Genomic DNA, 22,225 nt, shown 5'->3' with positions numbered 1-22,225 from the left:
TTAAGTGTGAGGCCGCGCCGGTATTGCGCGGTAAGACCACGCAGTAGCAAACGTTCACCACGCGCCACTAAGGGTGCGGACTCGCGGATCGTGTGTGTTTTGATGTGTGGTGGGTCAGGTCAAAGCATCCGTCAAACCAAGACCGCGTGGTTCCGCGTGGACAACAGCAGCATCCGCTTTGTTGCAGCTTTGTTTGCACTGTTGTGCGTGGGTTATTGTGGCCACTGTCCACCACGACCACCCTAATCGTAACGGTCCCAAGTGGCGGTGTAACGGCAGATCTTCATCACCTTGCTTCGTCCGCATTACGGCAGGTCACAGTTGGTAGACGACGCGCCGGCGTGAAGCTGATCTCCTTGGTCTTCTCGTGGTTAGCGCTACGTGAACTCTTTCGGGGGTGGTTACGCGAAACCGACCAAGGGCCGAATTTTTGCACCGAATAACAGAGCGGTTCGATAATATGGTCGAAAGCATTCTTAAAATACTCGTCACGCTGCTGTACTCCTGCTGTGCATGGTTGCTGCAAAGTGTAATAAATGAAATAATTGTTTTTTTTTCTGTACTCTCATTATATGCTTGTGCTACGAAATTCGTTCATTTATGCCGTACCTGTTGTTGGATGGGACACGTAGTAATTGTTTGTGTTTGATACATTTTTAGATTACAACGAAGTTTGCCACCATAATGGACTTTAAACAAAACGGGTCAGCTGGATCATCACAACAGCAGCCGCAACAGCAACAATCTCACGTTGGTGGTGTCCTGTACGGTAGCGATGCTCGCAACGGAAATGCATCTGTACGTCTACAATCGTTAAAGCAACACCAACCGCTACCCATGGCGACGGGAACGAATGGCACCTTAACCGGGAACCCATCGTCCAGTGCACCACCACCATTGCGCCGCAGATGTCGCAGTGAAAGTCTTCCAATGGCACCGCTGCTGTACGGTACCACTGATCAGCCTCCACAACCAGGCATTGGTCGATCGAAAAAGGTTCTCCAAGGCCAATCGCACCAACCTAGTCTAAGTCATCATAAGCAAAAGTTCGCTGGTACCGGTAGCACATCGATGGCTCTGCACGATCATCCGGTTTCGAGCACACCGGGCGGTCTGTACATCGAATCGTTCTCCCTGCAGCAACAACCTCATCACGGCCATCGCCGTGTACTGCCCCTACCGACCCACGATCTACTGCCGACGATCGCAACGAATTCTTCCCACGGCATCGCCACCAACAACGGTCAGCAGCAGTCGAAGGAAAATGTCGCACAAAATCATCTGTTTGGCGGTGGTGTTAATGCGAAGGATGTGTACATGAGCGAGCTGGATGGGTTGCGAAAGGATCGCCGAAATGGTGGTTACTACGTGCCAAACGAGTGGCAGCTCGAGTCCCGGTTCGCCCGCAATCTTGAGGCCAACTTTGCAACCCGTGCGACCATCCTGGAGCGCAGCGGACGGAAGCTACGGGCTCGAAGCGAATCGGAACCGCAGGAATTTCTTTACCACAGTGCCCACAGAAATGGTGGCTTTAGTGCCGGTAGCAGCAGTTTACTGACGGGCCAGCGGACATCCTTTTCCGGGCAGCAGCAACGACACAGTCGAGATGTAAGTATGATATGATATGTGCGAGAGACGCTTGGAAGCGATTAATTCATATAGTTAGCGCGGATTTACATCTTTCCTTACTGTCGAGTACCCAAGCACTTTTCTTGGATTCGAGCACTTTTCGAGTACCCGAGCACTTTCTTGCACCCGATCAACTGACACGTTAGAAAACTAACAATAGGCGTTCGAGTGAATTCCGGGAACGCTACCAAGGTGTGCTAATCACGAATTTTGCCGTGCGTAGGTCTGTGATTCAGTCGAAAGGAAGCAGTAATGCGAAGCGTGTGCATTAAAATGGTGAAAATTAAGTCGAATTTACAGCACAGTTAACAGTGAACGATAGTTTATATGTTTTTTCTCTATATCTAACACATATTACTCTTTTGTTTGCAGAACACACTGAAAAGAACACGCGATACTATCTCGCCAACGCTCGAAGCAGACGAATCATTCGATATGCTTACCGGAGAGGATCAGCATCGAGCGGGTGGAAGTGGATCTTTATCCTCATCGGCAGCCGTAAACTGTCAGAAAGATTCACCTCCTTCCAAAATGGTGAATGCAACAGAAGAGATGGATGTTTGCACGGATCATGCATTATCATCCGGAAGGATCGCAGGATCCACCGTACAGCGTAATAAATCTTCCAAAGGTTTGTCGGGCGTAGCCGCTGTTCAGTTACGTTCGTCCAAAGTAACTGTGCGCGCAAATCGTGTTGGAATCAACAGGCTAAAGCCGAAACTAGCAAGTACACTAACCAGCACGGGTGTAGTTGGCACGGCGGTAGCTTCGGATACAAGCCGAAAGTCAGCATCCCCACAACCACAAGCGCAGAAAGGATCTACATCTTCGTCCATCATCGGCATCGTGCATAACACGGGAAGTTCTTCGCCAACTCCGTCCGGTGTTTCCATCGGTACGAGCGGTGGAGAATCAGTTCATACGCAGGATCTCGACGCCGAAACGATCGATCAGTCCGATGCGGGTGACGATGATGACGATCTGGACGACGAGTGTAACGGGGAAGATGATGATCTCGATGATGAGATCGCCATTAGTGGCGACGAGGTGCTGGATGACTCGTTGACCGATTCGGAAGACAATTATCGGTCGTATCTGGCGGCGGCCTATCAGAAGCCAAAGTCACACTCGGGTTCACCGTCGCCTTCGCTCGGTAACAAAACACCGGTCGTTACGTCTATTGGCAGCGTGCTCGGTGGCTGTGCTCCGGAAGGTCCGTTGGCACCCAGTTTATTCCCATATGTTCCGCCATATCTTACGTTTGCGACACACGACGAGAAAGGGCCACCGATGCCACCCTCCATCCACAAGGTGTTAAAGTGGAAGCTAACGCTAATTACGCCGATTGTAGTCCGCAAGGTGCTGCAAAACAGTGGTTTTCGTTTGTTGAAAAGTAAGTGGCGTATAGTTGTTTGTTTCCGTCTCGTAGAGATTCTCATCATAGATTTATTATACATTTCGTTTCATTTTCTCTTTTCATGGCAGAAACGAACGATTGGGTTGGAATTTGGGGCAGACATATGAAGAGTACGCTGTTTAAAACGTTACGACCGTATCAAAAGTTTAACCATCTGCCGGGAAGCTTCCAAATCGGGCGGAAGGATCGCATGTGGCGAAATTTGCAAACGCAGATGAACCGCCACGGGAAGAAGGAGTTCGGTTTCATGCCTCGTACCTACATCATACCTCAGGATTTGAAGATGTTGCGGCAGTTGTGGCCCCGGTACAATCAGCGCAACTGCAAGTGGATTATTAAACCGCCAGCGTCGGCCCGTGGAACGGGCATTAAGGTGGTGAATCGTTGGTCCCAGATCCCCAAACGGAAGCCATTGATTGTTCAACGGTACATCGAGCGCCCGTTGCTGATTAACGGCAGCAAGTTCGATCTGCGGTTGTACGTGCTGGTAACTTCGATGAACCCGCTCCGCGTGTACATGCACACGGACGGTTTGGCACGGTTCGCGTCAGTAAAGTACAGCGAAAAGTCGGAAACGCTGAACGATCGTTACATGCATTTAACGAACTACAGTATTAACAAACTGTCGAACAACTACAGCCAGAACGAGGATGCCGACGCGTGCCAGGGTCATAAATGGACGATCAAGTCGCTTTGGAGCTACTTTGCCGACCAAGGCATTAATGTTGATCGGCTGTGGAGTGCGTTACGTAATCTGGTCCTTCGGACAGTCCTTGCCGGCGAGTGTTCCATACACGCGATGTCGAAGGTGAATGTGGGAAGCAAATACAATTGCTACGAACTGTTTGGCATCGATGTACTGCTCGATTCCGAGCTTGTGCCGTGGTTGCTGGAGGTGAATATTTCACCCTCACTCCACTCGGCATCATCGCTGGATCTTTGTGTTAAGGGACCGCTCGTAAAGGCACTATTTAACACCGTTATGTATCAGGTAATAGAAAATTGTTCAATTTGGTTTATGCGCAGAGTTATTGACCATTTAAAATGCTTATTTTATGCTCAGGTTCCTCCCAGAATACCAATGGCTGAACAGAAAGAGATACTGAAAGAACAGGGGCTGGAAGGACCGCTCTGTTTCGATAAGCGTATCTACACGACCGGATTGTCGAAGACCGAAAGACTGAAACATAATCAATTCATCCAGAAAGACTTGTGCCGGGAAGATGTATGCTTAACTTCAAGCTGAACTCCTGAGCCGTGAACTAATATTGTTGTTTGTATTATATTCCTCCAGTACCTTAATTCAATATTAGAAGAATTGACACCTGATGATGTGCGATGCCTGCTGCTAACGGAGGACGAACTAGCTCGCAGTGCTCCACTGGAAAGGATTCTTCCAGCACCGAACAGTTATCGATACATTGGGTTTACCGAACATCCTCGGTACTACAATCGTTTGCTAGATGCTTGGGAGCATCGGTACAGCCAGAATCGTTCGGAAGGAATTGCCCTGTTACAGTCACTATGTGAACGAAAAGTGCATCTACAGGTACCTCCCAGCACGCTAAAGAAGGTAAGTGCTGTTAAAAAGAATCCAACACTATTCCTACTCTATGCTCCCGGGGAAGTATCTGGTGGTCAGCATATAAATTATTGACAATCAAAAACAAAATTTCCTTTTAAGCCTTCCAAACAGACCAGATACTTTTCCGATGATGTTAAATCGTAAATGCATACATGCCAACATATTTACAAATTCCACAACACAACAATGCCAAAGTATATTGAAGTAACAAAGACAAACAATCACGTACGCTCAGTGCAAGAGCCTCTCCATACACATACCATTGGGCAGCTAATCCAGACACATTAGCCAGCACAAGCACTACACATACATGTGAAGCACTACTATTTTTACTGAAATGATGCAACATCGGTTTACCACCTCTAGCATAAGATCCAACATCTAAAATATGATGTACATCTGCTTCCTTGCATCGCTCTGCAGTGACACTCTGAATTATAGACTTTCAGACACACCACCCTCATACATACCTTTCTTTCTCATTGTTGTAAAGATTCTTTACACGACGTTATGTCGACTTATTGCTCATACACAATTTCTCTATTTTATACTAGTTCTTGAGGTATCTTTCTGTAACATTCCACTGTTTACTCTTGTTGCGTTTAATTTTTCTCTTTCAAAGATATCTTGTTATACTTCACTGTTTATTATATTCTCTTACACAAACATGTACATATGGAAAACAAACCAGTTACACTCCACTTCTCTCAATGCTTTCTCTCTTTCCTTGCTCCTTTACTCTATACCGAACACTATAGTACATTGTACTAAAATTGTTAAAATCAAACGAAATCAATCAATCGAAATTACTACTTTTACTAAACCTTTCTTTTTCTCTCACTGAATCCTATCGATTAATGGGGTCTTCCACCTTCTCTGCTCTTGTTGGCGACGAATCGAATGTTTTTTGCTATTGTTGCACTGTGACTGCGATTATCGATTAACCGATGCGCAAACTTATTAATAAAATGGCTAAATGTTTTACAACCTGCAAAAACGATAAAAAAAACGTCATATGCTCGATCGATCGAAACCATATGTCACAAAATATGAGCACAGGATATTTGGTCAGCATTCCGAGCTGCGTACTGGCGTTGTCGAACGATACAGGGTCGTAAGTGTGACATCAACTTTTTTTTTCTAGGTTGCTTTTGATTTTTGGCATCTTTTGTTGAATTGTTTTTTTATTTTTTGTTTTGTTACGATTTTTCTCTTTTGTTTCAAAATTGTTTCACTCCTCGTATGCCTTATTATTTTGTGCTCCGCGAACATTTTTGCGTTGTTATTGTTCCACCTGTTTCGGTTTTGTTTTCCATTAAAATGGATTTGCTTTAACAAACGTTATCGTTATTCTTTCATTTGCTTCGTCCAACATTTTGAAACTATTTTTTTGACAACCAAATGATGTGTTATAACTGTCGAATTAAATTGTTCCCGCCCTAGGAAGCGTAGTGTTGCGTTATATAATTCTTGTTTTCATATATATTTGAAACTTGTTTGAATTGAAATAGACGCCCGAAGTTTTTCCAATAATATTGGCAAGCTTACGTTTGCCAATGTTTCTATATTTATTAATTGTTGATTTAAGATAGATTATTGCTAGTATGAATGAATTGCCAAGAGATTAAACATTTTAGTGTGGAGTTCGAGATGAAAGTAAAGCATTTCAATTATTCAATAATGTATGCTGATATGGTATTTAGCGACACCAGGGAATAGTATTTAGTTCATCTGGTAATCTTCTTTAGCTGTTTTACTATCTTGTTCCTCTTTAGTCCTCAAATAATGCGCTAGCTTACATGGAATCGATAACCTTTTCCTTACAAAAATAATTTTATATTAAACTCCAACAGTTTACACTGCTGCAGCATCTAGGTTCGCCGAAACAATAACATTTTCATTATGTACAATTTCAAAAACAAAGCTTTGTTTTGTTACGTTTGATCATTATCTTTATTTGTTGTTCATCTATTGTCAGTCCATCTATATGATTATGAATCCTTCGGTCTACTGAAGCCTTACTGTTGATGAACGATTTTTTTTTTCTTTTTATCTGAATTGCATTTCTACAATCAATCTGCTCCTATAGGCGATCGAAGATATCATCGAATCGATCAATAATGGTGGTAACAATATTTGGGGTGTTCCAAATCCCTACTGAGATGTTTCCCGACTTCATCCCATACCACCCTCTAGAAACTGTGATGGGATCTCCGTTTTCTATGTCGTTATGTTTCCTATTTTTGAATAATCCTCGCAACACAGTACTAGATCGACCCCTCGCCTCTTCCGATTACAAACAATATTTCCTTTTGTCCTTCCCGAGAATATCTGCTCGACCAGGTAATATCGATCGTGTAATGTTAGCCATTGGTAGATGCAATGAATAATACCCGAATAGCCAATACATGGATGTCTCTAATGTACCATCATTTTGTCTTAATCTGTTTTGTTCCGTTTACATTCTCTGGTAATCGTTCGAAAACGTTAGAAACCTTCGATAAAAATAGTGTTTATCGATTAGTATTATATAAGTTACTCGGCGGAATCCGATAGAAAGTTTAAATATGGTTCGTTACTTGATAGTTGCGTAGCAATTTGGATCTTTTCCTAGATTTTCACATTTAGCCTTATTCAGTTTATAGTGCAGTTAACTATATTCATTCCTTGGTTAGGAAGACAAAAATTACGAATGCTTTTTGAGCAGATACGAACATTAGTTCTGTTGAAGTGTGGTAATGGTAATGTGGAACAATAACAAGGTAATGCTTTTGTCCAAAATCTAAACGAAGTGCGCTTGTTCTAAACAAAACATTTTCAACACGTACTTAATCGTTTTTGGACCGATGCTTTTATCATTCAACATATCCATAATTTAACGTCGTTCGATCCTGGACTGGACACACCAGTTCCAGTTTTGAATCTTGACTGGACTAAGCCCTACTCATACATACGGATGTAGTTCTGAAAGTTTAGTTCAAAATCGGTTGCAGTTGTCAATAAAAATAATAAGTTAGTTAATAGTTAAATTTTCAATTACTCTTAAATCTGTCTATAACATGTCACGTTCGGCTTTTAACTATAGAGTAAGAAAGATTAGGGATTTTGGAACGGCCTGGAGGTGTATTGCTAGCGGCGCCGATTTTCACATGACTGGACCGGTCCAAAATCCGATCCGGACCAAACCTCCTTACGTAGAACGGTGACTATCCGGCTACGGGTAAATTAACGTCAAAGAAAGCCAGAAATGGCAGGCCTGGACCTCTCTTAAGGTTGTTGTGCCGTTAAAGAAGAAGAAAGAAGTAAGAAAGATTGCTCAAACAACAAATGGGCAATTATTTTTGTACTGTGTAGTTAGTTAAAAATGTATTGTTAATAATCGTTTGTTGTTGCACATACCTTACTTCAACAGAAAAGCTGTATAGTTTCTTCTTGTGTCCTTCATTCTTCATCTACCAAACTCCTGAAACTTAGCGATCGTAGCTTTCTTCTTCTAACATAATGCCTCACATTAAATATGTCTCATTGCGTTCCGATCATATCGTTATCCATGTCATAGATCGAACTCCCGACAAACCTAATTGATCGATGTTGTGAACATATTCTAAGTGGTGGTTACTTTTCCCTAACTAGCGCACCTATTCACCGACCCATCAGTCGCTCCTATTCTCTTACTAGTGAATTTGAAATATGTCATATCATCGTACTACCCATCATGCTAGGACTGTTTGTGTCCTTTTTGTCATTAAACTGTTGTTGATATAATTAAAACAAACTGTCGGCAAATTGTAACGCTCATCCGTAGTTCACTTTTAGCGGATGTCGTATGCTCATGTTCTAATATGGTTTCCGTTTTCCCTTTTCTTTCTCTTTTTTGCTCCTCCCATTCCCCTCTGGGACTATCCATATTGACAGGACTGCAACAATAAACCACAAACGGATAGTACAAACAGCGAGAACGGTTCTCAGGACAGTGGTGTTCATACGGATCAAACCAGCCTGTCAGAGCTACCATCGCAAGAGTCCTCCTCCATGTATCAGTCGCAGGAATCGATCGACCAATTGCCTGAGGATACGCCACGCCGCAAGGCTACCACCACCAATGGCACGACCGAACCAACAATGAATGATGATTCTATCGTTGTCACAGCTCAGCCCATTGTAATCCGTGCCATCTACCCGCCAGGCAGTGATAACCTGCTGACTACGCAAACCATCGAGGTACCGGTCACGGTCGGCACAACTGCAGACCAAGCCCGTATGACTGATACGACGACAAGCGGAGATGATTCTCAAGCAGCACCGGGCGTGCTAGACGATAGTGACAACATTCGGCTGGAAGACAAAATTAAACTTATCCTAGATGACGCGTTGCTGCTGAAGCAACAAGAATGTGGAGGTGATACGGAGAATACGATCATAGTGCAGGAATAGTACTACCAGAGCGCGTAGTAACGATGGTGTTAATGTTGGTAGCAGATTCGTTGGTGTTTTTCCTTAAGTTCGTTAGAACTATTTTTGCATGCTTGTTAAACTACATGATGTGTTCAAAAGTAATAGGCTCACCGTTTACCTCTGTTGGTTTTTCTTTGGTACGCGTAGTGCAGATACACGATTCATGTGAACGGTATCCTTTCTTTGATGATAGCAGAAGAAAAGCTTTGTGATTTGGACTGTGGAACGCGTCTTCTCGCAGCATGAATCTGCCTATAAACTTAATAAATGATTCTGCTAAACGAATATAAACAACAAACAAAACATAAAATTTTCGTTGAAAGCGTAGAGTGATTCAAACAATGAACGAAACAAAATGGGGGTAACAATTTGAACACGGTGTCCATTTACGTTAGGCATCCGTGCAAACAAATCTGATTAGGCTAAATAAAATCGTAAAATAATGCACTCTTGATAAGTGCATCACCATAATGTGTTGAATAATGCGTGTAGCGGAAAAACGACAAAGCTAGTTAAAAATACACGGAATAAGTAAATTGCCCGAAAGCAAGGAAAAGTTACAATTAAAGTCTTTACAGCATGCATGGAACGGGTGACATTTTTATCGCGTGGTACAACGCTTGCTAGTGGTTCAAGGAATTGCGCGTGTTTGGTGTTAGACCGTCATGCAAAATGTAGGTACGAGAGGTAGGTTCAGTTGCAAAACAAAACGCATAATCGTAAGCCAACAAAGTAAAGACACGGAATGTAAAACTTGATTTATGTGGTAAGTGATTGAAAACATGATAAAAGCAAGAAAATGTCCTTTTTCTTCTACTGTGATGAATCCGAATAAAATGCTGGTCGATTGTATACTCAGCTGTACTTTTAGGCTTGGATAATAGAAATATTTTAGTAGCAAATTAGTGGTCCACAGCACTGTCTTGTATCATGTATCAACCGGACTAATCCTGCTAGTAAACGGCCGTCAACAGATCATATAAGTTAAAGACAACCGCTCTGCTAATTTGGTTAGAATTTGGTCAATATCTAATTTATCTACAAATCGAGACGATTCTGATCCTGTTGATCCATTAGTAAGCTACTTGACAACAGACCCGTAACGATGTTTATGCGTTCAATATAAGCCACGATCTGGACAATGACCCATATAAATTAACTCCCAAGGATTCCATTTCCACCTGCAACAGAAACGGAACCGAACGAAAGCATGAGAAGTGTGTTTAACCAAATTTATTTCCTTCTTACAGATCATAATAATCAAACAGATATGCGCTCCGAAAAAGTAATGCCAGTCAACTTTTATTTGGTAAAACGTAACAAGACCCGTAATGTTAACACAATGCGCATATTCTTGATGTTCCACCAGGTGAGTAAGCTTATATAAATATGTTTTAACTGCCCGAGACGAGAGCCGCATATTACAAACAAACCCCTTCATTTATACTAATCTGCTGAAGAAACGTTTTCCTTATTGCGCGTCTTTCTTGTGCTGGCCAGTGCAGTTTTCTTAACACTCGCTTGCTTTGTGGTACTATTCTTCATCCGTAACATTTTGTTCTCATCCGCACATTTGTTCGTAATCACCGCCCGCACATGGCTTTCGTCTATGGTAAACTTTTGCCTAATGAACTGTATAACATCAGACACTATTTTCGGATCAAGCCGTCCCTTGACCGGTTTATCCGCGAGTGAAAGATGCGACGGGCAGGGTCTTCCGCTAAGCGAGTGCGTTGCCAACACGTCCCGTGGGATTACTGCCTGCAATAACTTACGCGTGGCATACTTGTAACTCACCCACTTGATGTTCTCGAGCACGGTGCTACACACCATTGTGTTGTTGCTACCAATCGCTACCAACCTTGTGCTGGGCACAGGTGTAACATTTTTCCCTGTTTTTTGGTTGTTGTTCCTTTCATTTTCCTGCCCGGAATCGTCCCAGTCGTTATTTATCAATTCGTTTACCGTCGGTGTTGAGTTTGATGAGCGGGTTTGGTTCGTACTTAAGCCAACGGGTTCATCGTGATTTTCGTCCACCAACATGGAAGACTGTGAGGTTACTTCCGACGATTTGTCCATGGAGTGGGATGTGGAGCTACTTCTGGCGGAGTGATCATGTGTTTGCATTCCGGTGTTGTTCGAAGACGTCCAGCTTTGGTTACTGTTGCCGGCCTGCTGTTCTTCTGCTAAGGCGCCCTCATGCGTTTTCCATTGTTGATCGGAGTCGGTTAAGCTGTTGATCACAAAATGATCATTGTTGGAGGTCTCGTAGGAGTCTATTACCATGGCATTTGTACCCACACCAGGTTCAGATGAATATTGTTCCACAACCTCCGCAATCAATATATTGGACGATGAAGACTGTGCAGTTTGCGATTCGGGATTTGTCTTCGACGAATTGGTGTGGAACGTTTCAGCTATATGTTTTTGAACGTTCCGTAGCATTCCATGTTGCTCGGAAATCTTCTCCTGAAGTTCGTGCAAAAGTTTCCGATTGTATTCACTCTCCATCCGATATCCCTTTTGCTCCGCCATAACGCTCTCGAGGTACGACAAAATACGCACGAAGTTTGCGTCGTAAGATGCAGTTACATCCGCTGATACACCGGTGGTTTGTGTTTGCTGATCAAAGGTCATTGGTGGCGCCTGTTTAGCTGCAGCATCGCTTCGTGTGAATCGTGCCCCCACTGGCATAAGCGGTGGCAATACCTTCTGGTAGGAAATGTCGTCATTAAATGAATGTCTAGTTTCTTCTTTCACAGCTCGCTGAACGCACGCAGATGACACCCTGACTTCCATTTCCTTCACCGAGCTAGATGAACCAGAATCGCAACGCTGGCGTTTAGTGCTCGTGATCTGTAATATCGTAAGGTTTTGTTAAAATGCCATACTCCAGCTTCAGGTTCAGGTGTAAGAGGTTAATCTTACATTTTCCGGCGACGTTGGAATTGTATTCTGCTGCGATTGCATTGCAACAGTCTGCGACGCCCTGCCATATTGCTTTAGTGTTGGCATTCCCAGCTTTCGATAAGACTGTGTCTGTGGGACTGATTTATCAATTAAATTGTTGGCGGCCATCATTCTCAGTTCGTGCAGCTCCGTTTCGAGAAATTGTTTATCCTCTGTAAAGAAGCAAATCAACACCATAACATAAATCAGTTTCATAAACCACACTTTTGTTAAACTGCTTAGAATAACTTCAAAATAGTAACCTGATATGATCACGATCGTTGCTGGCATAATGTATCTGCCCCGTAGCACGTGAATTAGTTTCCCGGTGTATAGCGCCGTGTCTCTCGTTTGTTGGCCACCTTCCTCATCTGACCGATTGGTTTCTCGTGAAATTTCAACGATCTGCGATGAGTCTATCACGGTGTACGAATTCGGTTCCTCGTTTGAAGTTTCCCATTCGATCAAAGCCCAACAAGGCGATGATTTTGCACGCTTTAACGATTCCGCGTTCAGCGGTTGCAGGGTGGAAGGTTGCGAATGGTGGTGCTGATATGTGGATACGGCCCGAGTCTCGACTGGAACACAGCTAGATGTGACGATTGTACCACTCGAATCAACGGATTCAACAAAACTTCCCGTATTAGAATGAACCACATTGGAACACGTACTGACGCTCCTTGATTGTTCCCTTTCACCGTTGTACGAAGAATTTGATAGTTCCATCGATTGACTTGATGCGTTAATTGTATGCTGCTTTTCAGATTCCACCGCATCGTAAGGGTAACTTTTTATCGAATAAAACGACAATACATCGCCGGATGGTGTGGCGTGGTTTGAATTCGATGTCGATTTAAGACCAGAATGATGGTTTTCCATGTCCATAAGCCACGTGAAAGTTCCTGGTATTTCTCACTTCACGCCAGCCAAACTAAGAATAATCTGTAGGTTCATCAGAACAATTGTTTTATTGTTACGAGCCCTGCAGATTGCACTTTATAGAGACAGCTGCAGATATATGTCTCTCTCTCTCTCTTTCTCTGCAAAAGTCCTTGATGGGTAACATATGATCATGAAGGGCTACAAAACAAAAAATCTCAGTTGGAATCCTTCAGGAATTGGTAGGGAGAGCGTAGCGGCCAGGTAGAAATAAAATACCTTGAGATCTTGGGTTTCAAGCGAAGGGTAGAAAATAAAAACAGAGGGGTCTGAAATTCTCTTTCCTTTATTCCTTTACAACGCTTTCGTACAGCAGCAAATGCAGTAAGAATCGTACAGGAATTTTAATATTCAGGACGCTAGTTCCAGGTATCCATGTGCGGCACCTCGAATCCTTCGCTTTCAATACAATGGGTAGCAGGACCCTATTGGAAACATAAATTACCTGAACTTTTTTTTTCTTAACGCCCTTTCTTACGAATCCCAATCATACCCGTGATTTCAGTTTATTTTCATGGCTCTATAGAGGAGTGTATGAGAAGCGAGAATAATATTTTCTCATTGGCGAATACGTTAACTGCCAAAAGGTTGTAAAAGATGTCCAAGAAACGATTTTAGTAAATACTAGTGAAACCCTCGTTTGTACGCCAATATAACTTTCAATGCATTTTTTCATCGAAGATCATCATTGTTATACCAGTTGTAATACTTGGGAATTTGAACGTCCATAACTAACGAGTTAAGCTTAAGATGTATGTTTAAAATTATTCTCGGTTTAATAACAATCAATGCTCGGGGGCTAACTATGTACAGTATTTGTGTGCAATTATATTGCAGCGGCAGAATACATCAGAAAACTCTTCAACAGTTCTTTCGCCTCATCTAATATCATTTACTATACTTTGCGACCACTTCCTTCAGAAGAGCTTGCTGTGAGTGGGTCAGATCCTGCCTTTGGCATAGCTCATCGCGGACAGCCGTTAGCGATTCGATATCCTTTGCCTGGCAGGAAACGACCAGTGACTGCAGAAGAAACACAAGATCATCCGGCAGCCGTGCTCGGTCGGGACTCGATTCTCGTTGACCACCGTCACCGATGGTTGAGTACCGTTCGATAAATTTGTGATCGTAACGCACAGACGGTGGCAGTTGCAGCAAACATAGCAGAAGCAGCCGAGATATTTCGATCCGTTTCATCACGTCCTGGTAGAGCGATTCACACTTTCGCTCGGTAACATCGTCGTAAATTTCCGACAATTTCTCGAATGCACCGACATAATCACGTGCCGTTAGATTTTCCTCTGCCGACTGTTCCAGATCCCAAATCCGATGGCACGGTGAGCTGAAGTCGCTCGTCAGTTCCACGTTCGGATGGATTTCCTTCAGCTCTCTGATGATGGCCGCCCCAATAACCGATTTGTCCGGCAGCCGGGAAAGCGCCTGTGTGTAGCATCGAAAGGCCCCTTCGTGATATGCATGCGAGATGTTCGCGACTCGCATTCGCTCCTGCTTATCGTGAGCGGTACGGAAGGATCGTGCGGCTCGGAGCAGGGCATCTACCTCACCCATATCGTTGCCGATAAGTTTCTCACATTTGCTCTGGCCGATGTAACATTTTGCTGCGTATTCTGGTTGGAATGCTTCGTTAAAGCTGTTAGCTAGCGCACCAAACTCATCCGACACTTCCGATACACTTGGTCCAAAGCGTCTGAAACGAAGAAAACGAGGTGTTCGTAGCATTATGCTGAAAACTGTTGGTAGACCACTTACTTAATTAAAACGCGCTGTATTTTCTTCAGCTTATTGCATGTCGTTTTGTACTGATAAATCAATTCGGAGCTAGTCATTTTAGTGCTCTGAAATGACCCGATTCGACCAAATTATTCACTCGTCCTCGTAAATCTGATTGTTTTTTGTTTGCTTTTTTTTCTCACCATTTCGATGTAAACAAACTGCTGTCATAGGATTTGCCGAAGCAAAACAGAAACGTGCCGAAATTTGGGTGCTCTCCAGCAGAAGTGAAAATATTTGAGTAAATTTATGTAAGTATGTCTTTCAGAGTGTTCCTTTACATTCGAGGAGAAAAAGGTTGCTCAAAAGTATTGCAATTGAAAGTTCAAGACCATTTCACAACAATATCCAGCTCTGCTAAGTACCATCATTGTTTATGCAATCTCTTCCATCAGACTGTTGTTCCACGGGAACACCGATCAGACTAAAATGCGGCACGTGAAGTTCATCGCTCGCACCGTTCTTGTGCAAAATAGCAACGTTGAGGAAGCTTGCCGCGTGCTGAATCGCATTCTTGGTAAAGAGGAGATTTTCGATCAATTCCGGCGTACTCGGTATTACGAAAAGCCATTCCAGGTACGTACCATCCTCAAGACTGAAATCTCGCCTTGAAAAGTTTGTTCTGATATGATTGTTTGTTCTTTATTTCAGACTCGACGACGCATTAACTTTGAACGTTGCAAATCCATTTACAATGAGGATATGAATCGTAAAATTCAGTTTGTGCTCCGAAAGAATAGGGTAGAACCTTTCCCTGGATGTAATTAATCAGTTTTAGAGTACGCAAATATATTTGCTATAGTCTGAAGATTGTTATTATCTTATCCGGCAAAAAAAGAAATTGAGACTAGCATGAATTAAAAGTATAAAAGTATGTATTATAGGGTAATTATTTCGACCATTGCTCATTACTCTGAGAACCTTTCTTATTGCAAACGGAAACAAAATTAGAGATGCTCTTTGGATAATGATAGATTGCTTATTTCCTCTGTGAAAGGTATGCATAACCTAATTAATAAGATCGTAATTGCGGATACGCATCAGAAAATTTGGAAAATTTGGGATTTCCCGGATAAAAGGTATCGAAGTATCGAAGTAAGTATCGAAGTGCGTACCATATACGTTTCACGAAGTTCAGACCTCGACACTCTAAACCCATGCGTCCCGGGGCGATGTCGACTGTCAAACAGATGACACGACAATGTGAGAGCGAGCGAGCAACACACAAAAAGGAGTCAACTTTTCTGGGATCGCAAGAAGCGAAAATTCCGCATAATTCTGCTGTGCTATCGTGGAGTTTTCGCAGCAGAAGTAAAGAAAAGTCGGAATATTAGGTGCACTGTATTGTTCACTGTGCGTGCACCAACGATCCATTTATCCGGTGCCTCGTGTGTCATTCGGGGTTGGATGTAACGCGTTCCCGGGGTAGTTTCCCCTGCGTGATAATTAAAAGAGCTGTGCCGTTTTGGGAAGAATCCTCCCGGTATCGACCAACGAAAGGCCGCGTAGGAGTTTACCAATCGGCGAAAAGGGAGTTCCTCCGAAACGGTGCTATTTCCTAGCCGGATCTTGGCTGCATTGTGTCTGCCGCAAGAAGGCGATTTTTATCGTATCTTTCACGCGCGTGTGTATGCGTCAGTGCATGTGTGCACATGTGAAGTTTGTATATGTGTGTGTGCGTTGGTTCGGTTGTGCGTAAGTTAAAAAAGTGTATCGAGAAGGCAGTGTCGAAAGCGGGTCGCACAGTGTCGTCGTCCTCCTAGCTTCCTCCCACGGGGGCTACAGTAGCAGTTTCTTGCAACAGCGGCACAACATCGGTTTTTCGAGGCAAAGTGAATTTATAATTAATTTGTTTGTGTATCGGAAGCGGACGGTGTAAACGACAACACCCGTTGACGCCGACGATCGTGAGATCACGCAAAAGGAGTGGCAAAACAAGCAACAGAAAACCGCCGAATTAAGAAGCACAACTGGACCGCGAAGTGAACCAGAAGTCGTCACTCGTTTTGGTGCCCAACATCTCTGCTAGAGAAGAAAAATATCCAAGCTAACTTGACGTAACCCGGGCAAAGGCACTTTGCCAGTTGGATGAGCAAAAATGATTCTGCTGGAGATCAACAACAGAATTGTGGAGGAAACGCTTACAGTGAAGTTCAAAAATGCAATCGCAGGGTGAGTAATCGGCACCATAAAAAGGCTATCATCACGTCATCGGTGTTCGGGGGAGTTACGGACTCCTCCTAAAGAATCCCCCATTCGTACTGGAAGTATTTAATAACTGATCTAGAAATATGGATGTTAAATTCATGTGGTTTGTTTTCTAGCTCGAATGCTACTGATCGTTCTAAAAACGAAGCATTATGCGTGGACATAAATGGAAACTTGACACATCGTTAAACGTGTAACCAGAAGCATGAGTTTTCTGAGGCACCAGAAGAGGCATACGGCTCCTTTCGAAACCTGTAACGGCGGCACGTTCATCGTTTTTGCTCGCCGGAGGTCGGTTTTTGCTTGTATAAACATACTCGAGCCAACACCCAGGGATGTGACCACGTTATCGCGTGCGCTTATCGGCGCAATTTTGGTCCGCTTAAGTCCATACATATACACACTAACCCACCGTAAATGTTTTGGGGGAGATTATTAATGCTCCGGTTATCTTTTTTTTTATTTTATGGATGTTCGCCGACCACCCAAAGTAGAAACAAGGTTAAAGTATTTTCTATTGGAATTTTATTGCATTAAGCAAATTCAAACCTTCGGGCATTCTGGAAAAGTTTACATGAAGTTGCAGATCTTTAGTAACACTGAAGCACTGGGAGTTTACATTCATGAGTACGATGCATTCTAAACATAGAGTATAAAGTTTTTATGTTGGAAAATGGATATTGAGTTCTGATGGCGTGTATGTATACATAGCATTAGCTGTATGCGCAATCGTTATTGATTTTGTGTCGAATCACATATAGTCTTATCTTACAACTTCGCAATTTCCGTTATCGTTGAAGTGGTGTCTCCTGCGTTGAACCCCCTTACTTGAACAAAATAGTCTCATATGAGTGTTTTTTTAGGCTTTATTTTAACCAGTACAGGAACGATAAGTCAGCAATATTTTTCGTTAAATTTGTACGAAGCAATAATCGGCACTGTTCTTGTTGAGCGGCGCCCCAATTATGGGGCAATGCGCTGGCCGGGCTCATGCAATAAACAAACAAAAGGGAACGTTTAATGCGCTAGTGTGTATACACTCAGTAAAACACGTTGCATTTGTTGTACGGTGAATTTTACCATTTGTAATAAACAAAAACTCTCAAGATAAATTTCTTTCTGCTGCATAATATGTTATATGAATCACCTTTAAACTTACAAGTAAAAGATTAGTCACTCTGCCTGCAATGGCCATATAACAGGGCCTTTCCCCACGTACGAATGTGAATCTTTACTTCGAGTCTGTTTCTTATCATGCAACTTCCTTATACTGATGCATTTTTCTTTCCTTTTACTCTCAATTGCAGCAACAAGGCGGAATCCATCGATGTGACGGTAGCGGACTTCGACGGAGTATTATTTCACATTTCCAACATAAATGGTGACAAAACGAAAGTGCGAGTACGTATTCCAATGCTTCGTACGGATAGACAATTGAGACAAAAAAGTAAATCAATGGAATGATGAAGAAGGGACGGAATCATTCCCATTATCCAATTGATTATCTGGCAAAGCAGTGGTGACGGTTTCAGTTCAATGAAGGTCCTAGCAATACGGAAACGGAACAGATACAAGGGCTTATGCCAAGAAACGATGTAAAAACGATGTCAACCCATGGTTGCTCAACAAAACTTGTCGTCTTATCAATATTATCATTGTTCCGTTTTGTTCTTTTCTGTCCTGACCGTTGCATGTAACCGGAATGGCTTTTTTATCGTTTTTTTTTTTATTTCCCTTTCAACAATTTCTCCACCTATAGACGAGCATATCGCTAAAGTTCTACAAGCAACTGCAGGAACATGGTGCCGATGAGCTGCTAAAGCGCGAATATGGCGATCTGCTAGTTGCGCCCGAAGACGGCTACAACGTGTCGGTGCTGGTCGATCTGGAAAACATTCCGGAAAATTGGGAAGAAACGGTACGAAAGATCGGACTGCTGAAGCGAAACTGTTTCGCGTCTGTGTTCGAGAAGTATTTCGACTTTCAGTCGCAGGGTGAAGGGGAAGGCGAAGGACAAAAACGAGCAGTGATCAACTATCGGAATGATGAAACTATGTAAGTTTGTGACAGAATGGGTGGATGAAACAATTTGGAATCGTGCCATCCTTTTGTGTCTATAAATCGCTTCGTGTATTAAAGTTTATAGCCTATGTTTTGTCCGCGGTCGTGAAAATTGGAGACACTTTAATGTTTTTTGAAGTTTTTCTTTATGGCTTTTCGTAGCATAATAAGAAAGTACGAACCTATTATTAAAACGATTTTATTCCTTACTTCGTAGGTATGTTGAAGCCAAGCCGGATCGCGTAACGGTCGTGTTTAGTACGATATTCCGTGACGAGGATGACGTAGTGTTAGGTAAAGTATTCATGCAGGAGCTGCGTGAAGGCCGAAGAGCTTCACACACAGCGCCACAAGTATTATTCTCCCATCGGGAGCCACCACTGGAGCTGGCCAATACGGGTGCAAGAGTCGGTGAAAACATAGGCTACGTTACGTTCGGTAAGCATCGTCTGAGACATTTGACCCCGTTTCGGCGAGGGTGTGTGTTTGTGTGTGTGTGTACGAGAAGACATTAAATTTATCAATATTGTTTCGTCTCTGTTTGTTGCCTGCTTGCAGTACTATTCCCAAGGCACACCGCGAAAGAAACGCGCGATAATACGATCAATTTAATTCACATGTTCCGTGATTATTTGCATTATCATATTAAGGTACGTTCAAAGACTTCATCGGACCAATTGTTTTTGATGATGTGTGGTGTGATATGTGTTCGTCTGATATTTGGTATTCGGTTGTTTTTTTTAACGCAGTGTTCGAAAGCTTACATCCACTCCCGAATGCGTGCAAAGACGTCGGAATTTTTAAAGGTGCTCAACCGCGCTCGGCCGGAGCCAAAAATTACGGAAAAGAAAACAATAACGTAAGAAGTTATTAATTGCCTGAAACTTTGTTGGAGATCTTTGGCTAAAACATTGTCTCATTATCTTTCTTCTTTTAGCGGTCGAACATTTATCAGAAAAGAATGATTGTGGAACATGCCGGACGTCTAGTTGTTAAATGTGTAAGTATTCAAACGAACCTAATAAAATGGAAAAGTGTAAGAGAAATCTGAAGGCAATGGAAAAAAAGAAGGAAAATAAAAAATTGCAAATATTATGCGAAGGTAAACATGAATTCAAGGATGAATTTACGCTCCTTGGTTCATACGGTTTTCAAGTTCCAATGAGAATGTTAGAATGGGGAGTTCAACAAGCTGAAGTGGAACATTTAGACACAAAAATAAAATCTGCAACATGAGTAGAATGTTCCAGAGATGGTCTCAACTTTCTAACTGGAACTCGAAAACCTCCCTGCATTAGGCATTTCCGTTCCGTGAAAATTCGTAACACAACAAACCTCTAGTGGTAGTAGGTTCTTTTGACTGTGAGTCACGGTAGAGAAGAGTCTGTGTCCTCGTACATGGTAAAATGGCCAATGAATAGAAATTGCAAAATCTTTGAAAGGTGCAAAGCATAACATCAACCACTGTAGCTGTTTGAGGTAAAGCAGGAGTCCGCACTACGCCAATACACATTCGACACATTTGATAGCAAAAATAAAAAAAAATAGTTGAAAATATACTCTATCGAAACGTACAGAGACACAAACATATACACAGTCAGTAACATTCATTCTTAATCGACGCTGCCAATGTAAACAAATACAAGTGTAAAAAAATTAGGAATCACTGTCGTTTACCCGTGGTCAAACACGGGAAATGAAGCAAAATTTATGACATTAAAAAAAGAGGAAAGTAAGCACTAACAAGGCTTTCGAAAACACAAAACAATGGTTCAATTTGAGGAAAGGAGCAAAGGGAGCTACTAGTAAGGTGGTAAGAAATTTACTACTAAGCTAAATATAACTAATTTTATATAAGAAGAAATATCGTAGGAAGAAGAAAAGAGCCCAGCCCAGCATAATGCGATATATGAAGGAACAAACAGGTTCTAGCTGGCATTTGTATTAGTGTATTACACCCGGCTAAAGGATCACCGTTTGGATGTGTCTTGTGTGTAACACGCCTGTGTATGAATGGAAGTCATATGTTTTTAAATTAACGATCAAACGGTGAGATCTTGGAGATTTGCATACTTTCAGGTGTTGTACACCCATGATATTCCTGGGGAAGATCACGTCGAAGGCGGGGGTTTAATGCATTTATGCCAACGCATTTACTAACAGCAATGCACGCTCCTAATGCACCTTTACACAACAGGTCATATTTAGGACTTAAAATGCATGTGTACGATTGTTCGTGCTGTGAAGGATGGAAGAAAAAATCCCTCGAAACAGTGCTGGCAAAACAAACGCAAACAAAAATCGCACAAACGAAACGAATCAAACCGTTAACCATGCTTGGAGTTAGGTTCCGTTGTGTGATTTAATGCAGCAAACACATAACACTAATCAATTTACTAATCAATTGCGTACCGAGATCAAAAGAAGATAGCTGTTACATGCCGGTCACGACAGAAGGAGACGAAGGATCGTTTATTACAAAACCGTTCCATCTTTGAATGCTAAGAATGGGGAGGACGAACAAAGTCGTTTAAAATGAAAAGAAAATCTAGCATATTATAAGGAATTCACCCTCACCCCCGGGTATGAGGTGAGCTAAACCGAAGTAATTGTCTTCGGGAAAGGGAAGTGAAGCGGAATGAATGCAATACTAATTAATGAACGAGTTGTGGTATGCAAGCGCTGTTGTAAAGCAAACTCTGTGTGTCTGTGTGGACATAGATTGTTTTCCTCATCAAATTTTACCAAACTACACAAGAAACGTTGTTTACTATTAACTACTACTGCTAATATTATTATTATTAGTAGCCTTTAGTGCGACAAAATGCAAAAATCGCCAGGAAAAACAAACATGACTAAACACAGGTGTCAGAACGGAGAATTAATACTAGGAAAGAGCGAGTTATGAAACTACGAGTTAGTTAAGCAATGGATCCTCATTAAAGGTAGTGTTCGTTCTCTGGTGGGAGATTCAGGGTGGATTGGAGTGCCCATTTTTACCGAGTTCTACCTTATTACCCTCCTCCTTCACGGGATCGAGCTTCTGACGATCGGGTGATCGGGTCGATCGTATTCTTCCAGTTGTTTGTAGTGTTGTAGAGTGAAACGATGAAAGCGTTCATAAATGAGGTAGCGATGGGTGGGTGTAATTGCGGTTTAGCAACCGATGGCAACATACCGGGCGGAACATA

General features: G+C 42.6%; 5 protein-coding genes across 5 annotated transcripts; 3 read left to right on the top strand and 2 right to left on the bottom strand.

Annotated features, from left to right (window-relative positions):
- Positions 1–460: 460 nt before the first annotated feature.
- Positions 461–9,079, top strand: LOC128715798 (uncharacterized). Its single transcript, XM_053810715.1, has 7 exons — positions 461–529; positions 661–1,608; positions 2,002–3,022; positions 3,115–4,037; positions 4,110–4,271; positions 4,341–4,619; positions 8,547–9,079. The coding sequence occupies exons 1-7, from the start codon at positions 461–463 to the stop codon at positions 9,063–9,065; spliced, it is 3,921 nt and encodes a 1,306-aa protein (XP_053666690.1). The 3' UTR covers positions 9,066–9,079.
- A 1,453-nt stretch (positions 9,080–10,532) lies between these two features.
- LOC128716277 (uncharacterized) lies at positions 10,533–12,914 on the bottom strand. Its single transcript, XM_053811198.1, has 3 exons — positions 12,299–12,914; positions 12,015–12,208; positions 10,533–11,942 (listed from the first exon to the last, which is right to left on the bottom strand). Exons 1-3 carry the CDS (start codon positions 12,912–12,914, stop codon positions 10,533–10,535), a joined length of 2,220 nt encoding a protein of 739 aa, XP_053667173.1.
- Positions 12,915–13,862: 948 nt separating this feature from the next.
- Positions 13,863–14,821, bottom strand: LOC128714645 (uncharacterized). Its single transcript, XM_053809520.1, has 2 exons — positions 14,745–14,821; positions 13,863–14,682 (listed from the first exon to the last, which is right to left on the bottom strand). Exons 1-2 carry the CDS (start codon positions 14,819–14,821, stop codon positions 13,863–13,865), a joined length of 897 nt encoding a protein of 298 aa, XP_053665495.1.
- A 320-nt stretch (positions 14,822–15,141) lies between these two features.
- Positions 15,142–15,533, top strand: LOC128713648 (28S ribosomal protein S21, mitochondrial). The gene is made up of 2 exons (XM_053808510.1): positions 15,142–15,341; positions 15,417–15,533. The coding sequence occupies exons 1-2, from the start codon at positions 15,195–15,197 to the stop codon at positions 15,531–15,533; spliced, it is 264 nt and encodes an 87-aa protein (XP_053664485.1). The 5' UTR covers positions 15,142–15,194.
- Positions 15,534–16,863: 1,330 nt separating this feature from the next.
- LOC128711212 (probable actin-related protein 2/3 complex subunit 2) lies at positions 16,864–19,999 on the top strand. Its single transcript, XM_053806078.1, has 7 exons — positions 16,864–16,937; positions 18,281–18,374; positions 18,733–19,028; positions 19,252–19,472; positions 19,593–19,684; positions 19,784–19,893; positions 19,972–19,999. The coding sequence occupies exons 1-7, from the start codon at positions 16,864–16,866 to the stop codon at positions 19,997–19,999; spliced, it is 915 nt and encodes a 304-aa protein (XP_053662053.1).
- Positions 20,000–22,225: the final 2,226 nt, after the last annotated feature.

Source organism: Anopheles marshallii, chromosome 3 (assembly GCF_943734725.1).
Source record: "Anopheles marshallii chromosome 3, idAnoMarsDA_429_01, whole genome shotgun sequence".
NCBI classification, from domain to species: Eukaryota; Metazoa; Arthropoda; class Insecta; order Diptera; family Culicidae; genus Anopheles; species Anopheles marshallii.
The sequence above is the reverse complement of the archived record's forward strand: the minus strand, read 5'-3'. Positions and strand labels throughout refer to the sequence as shown.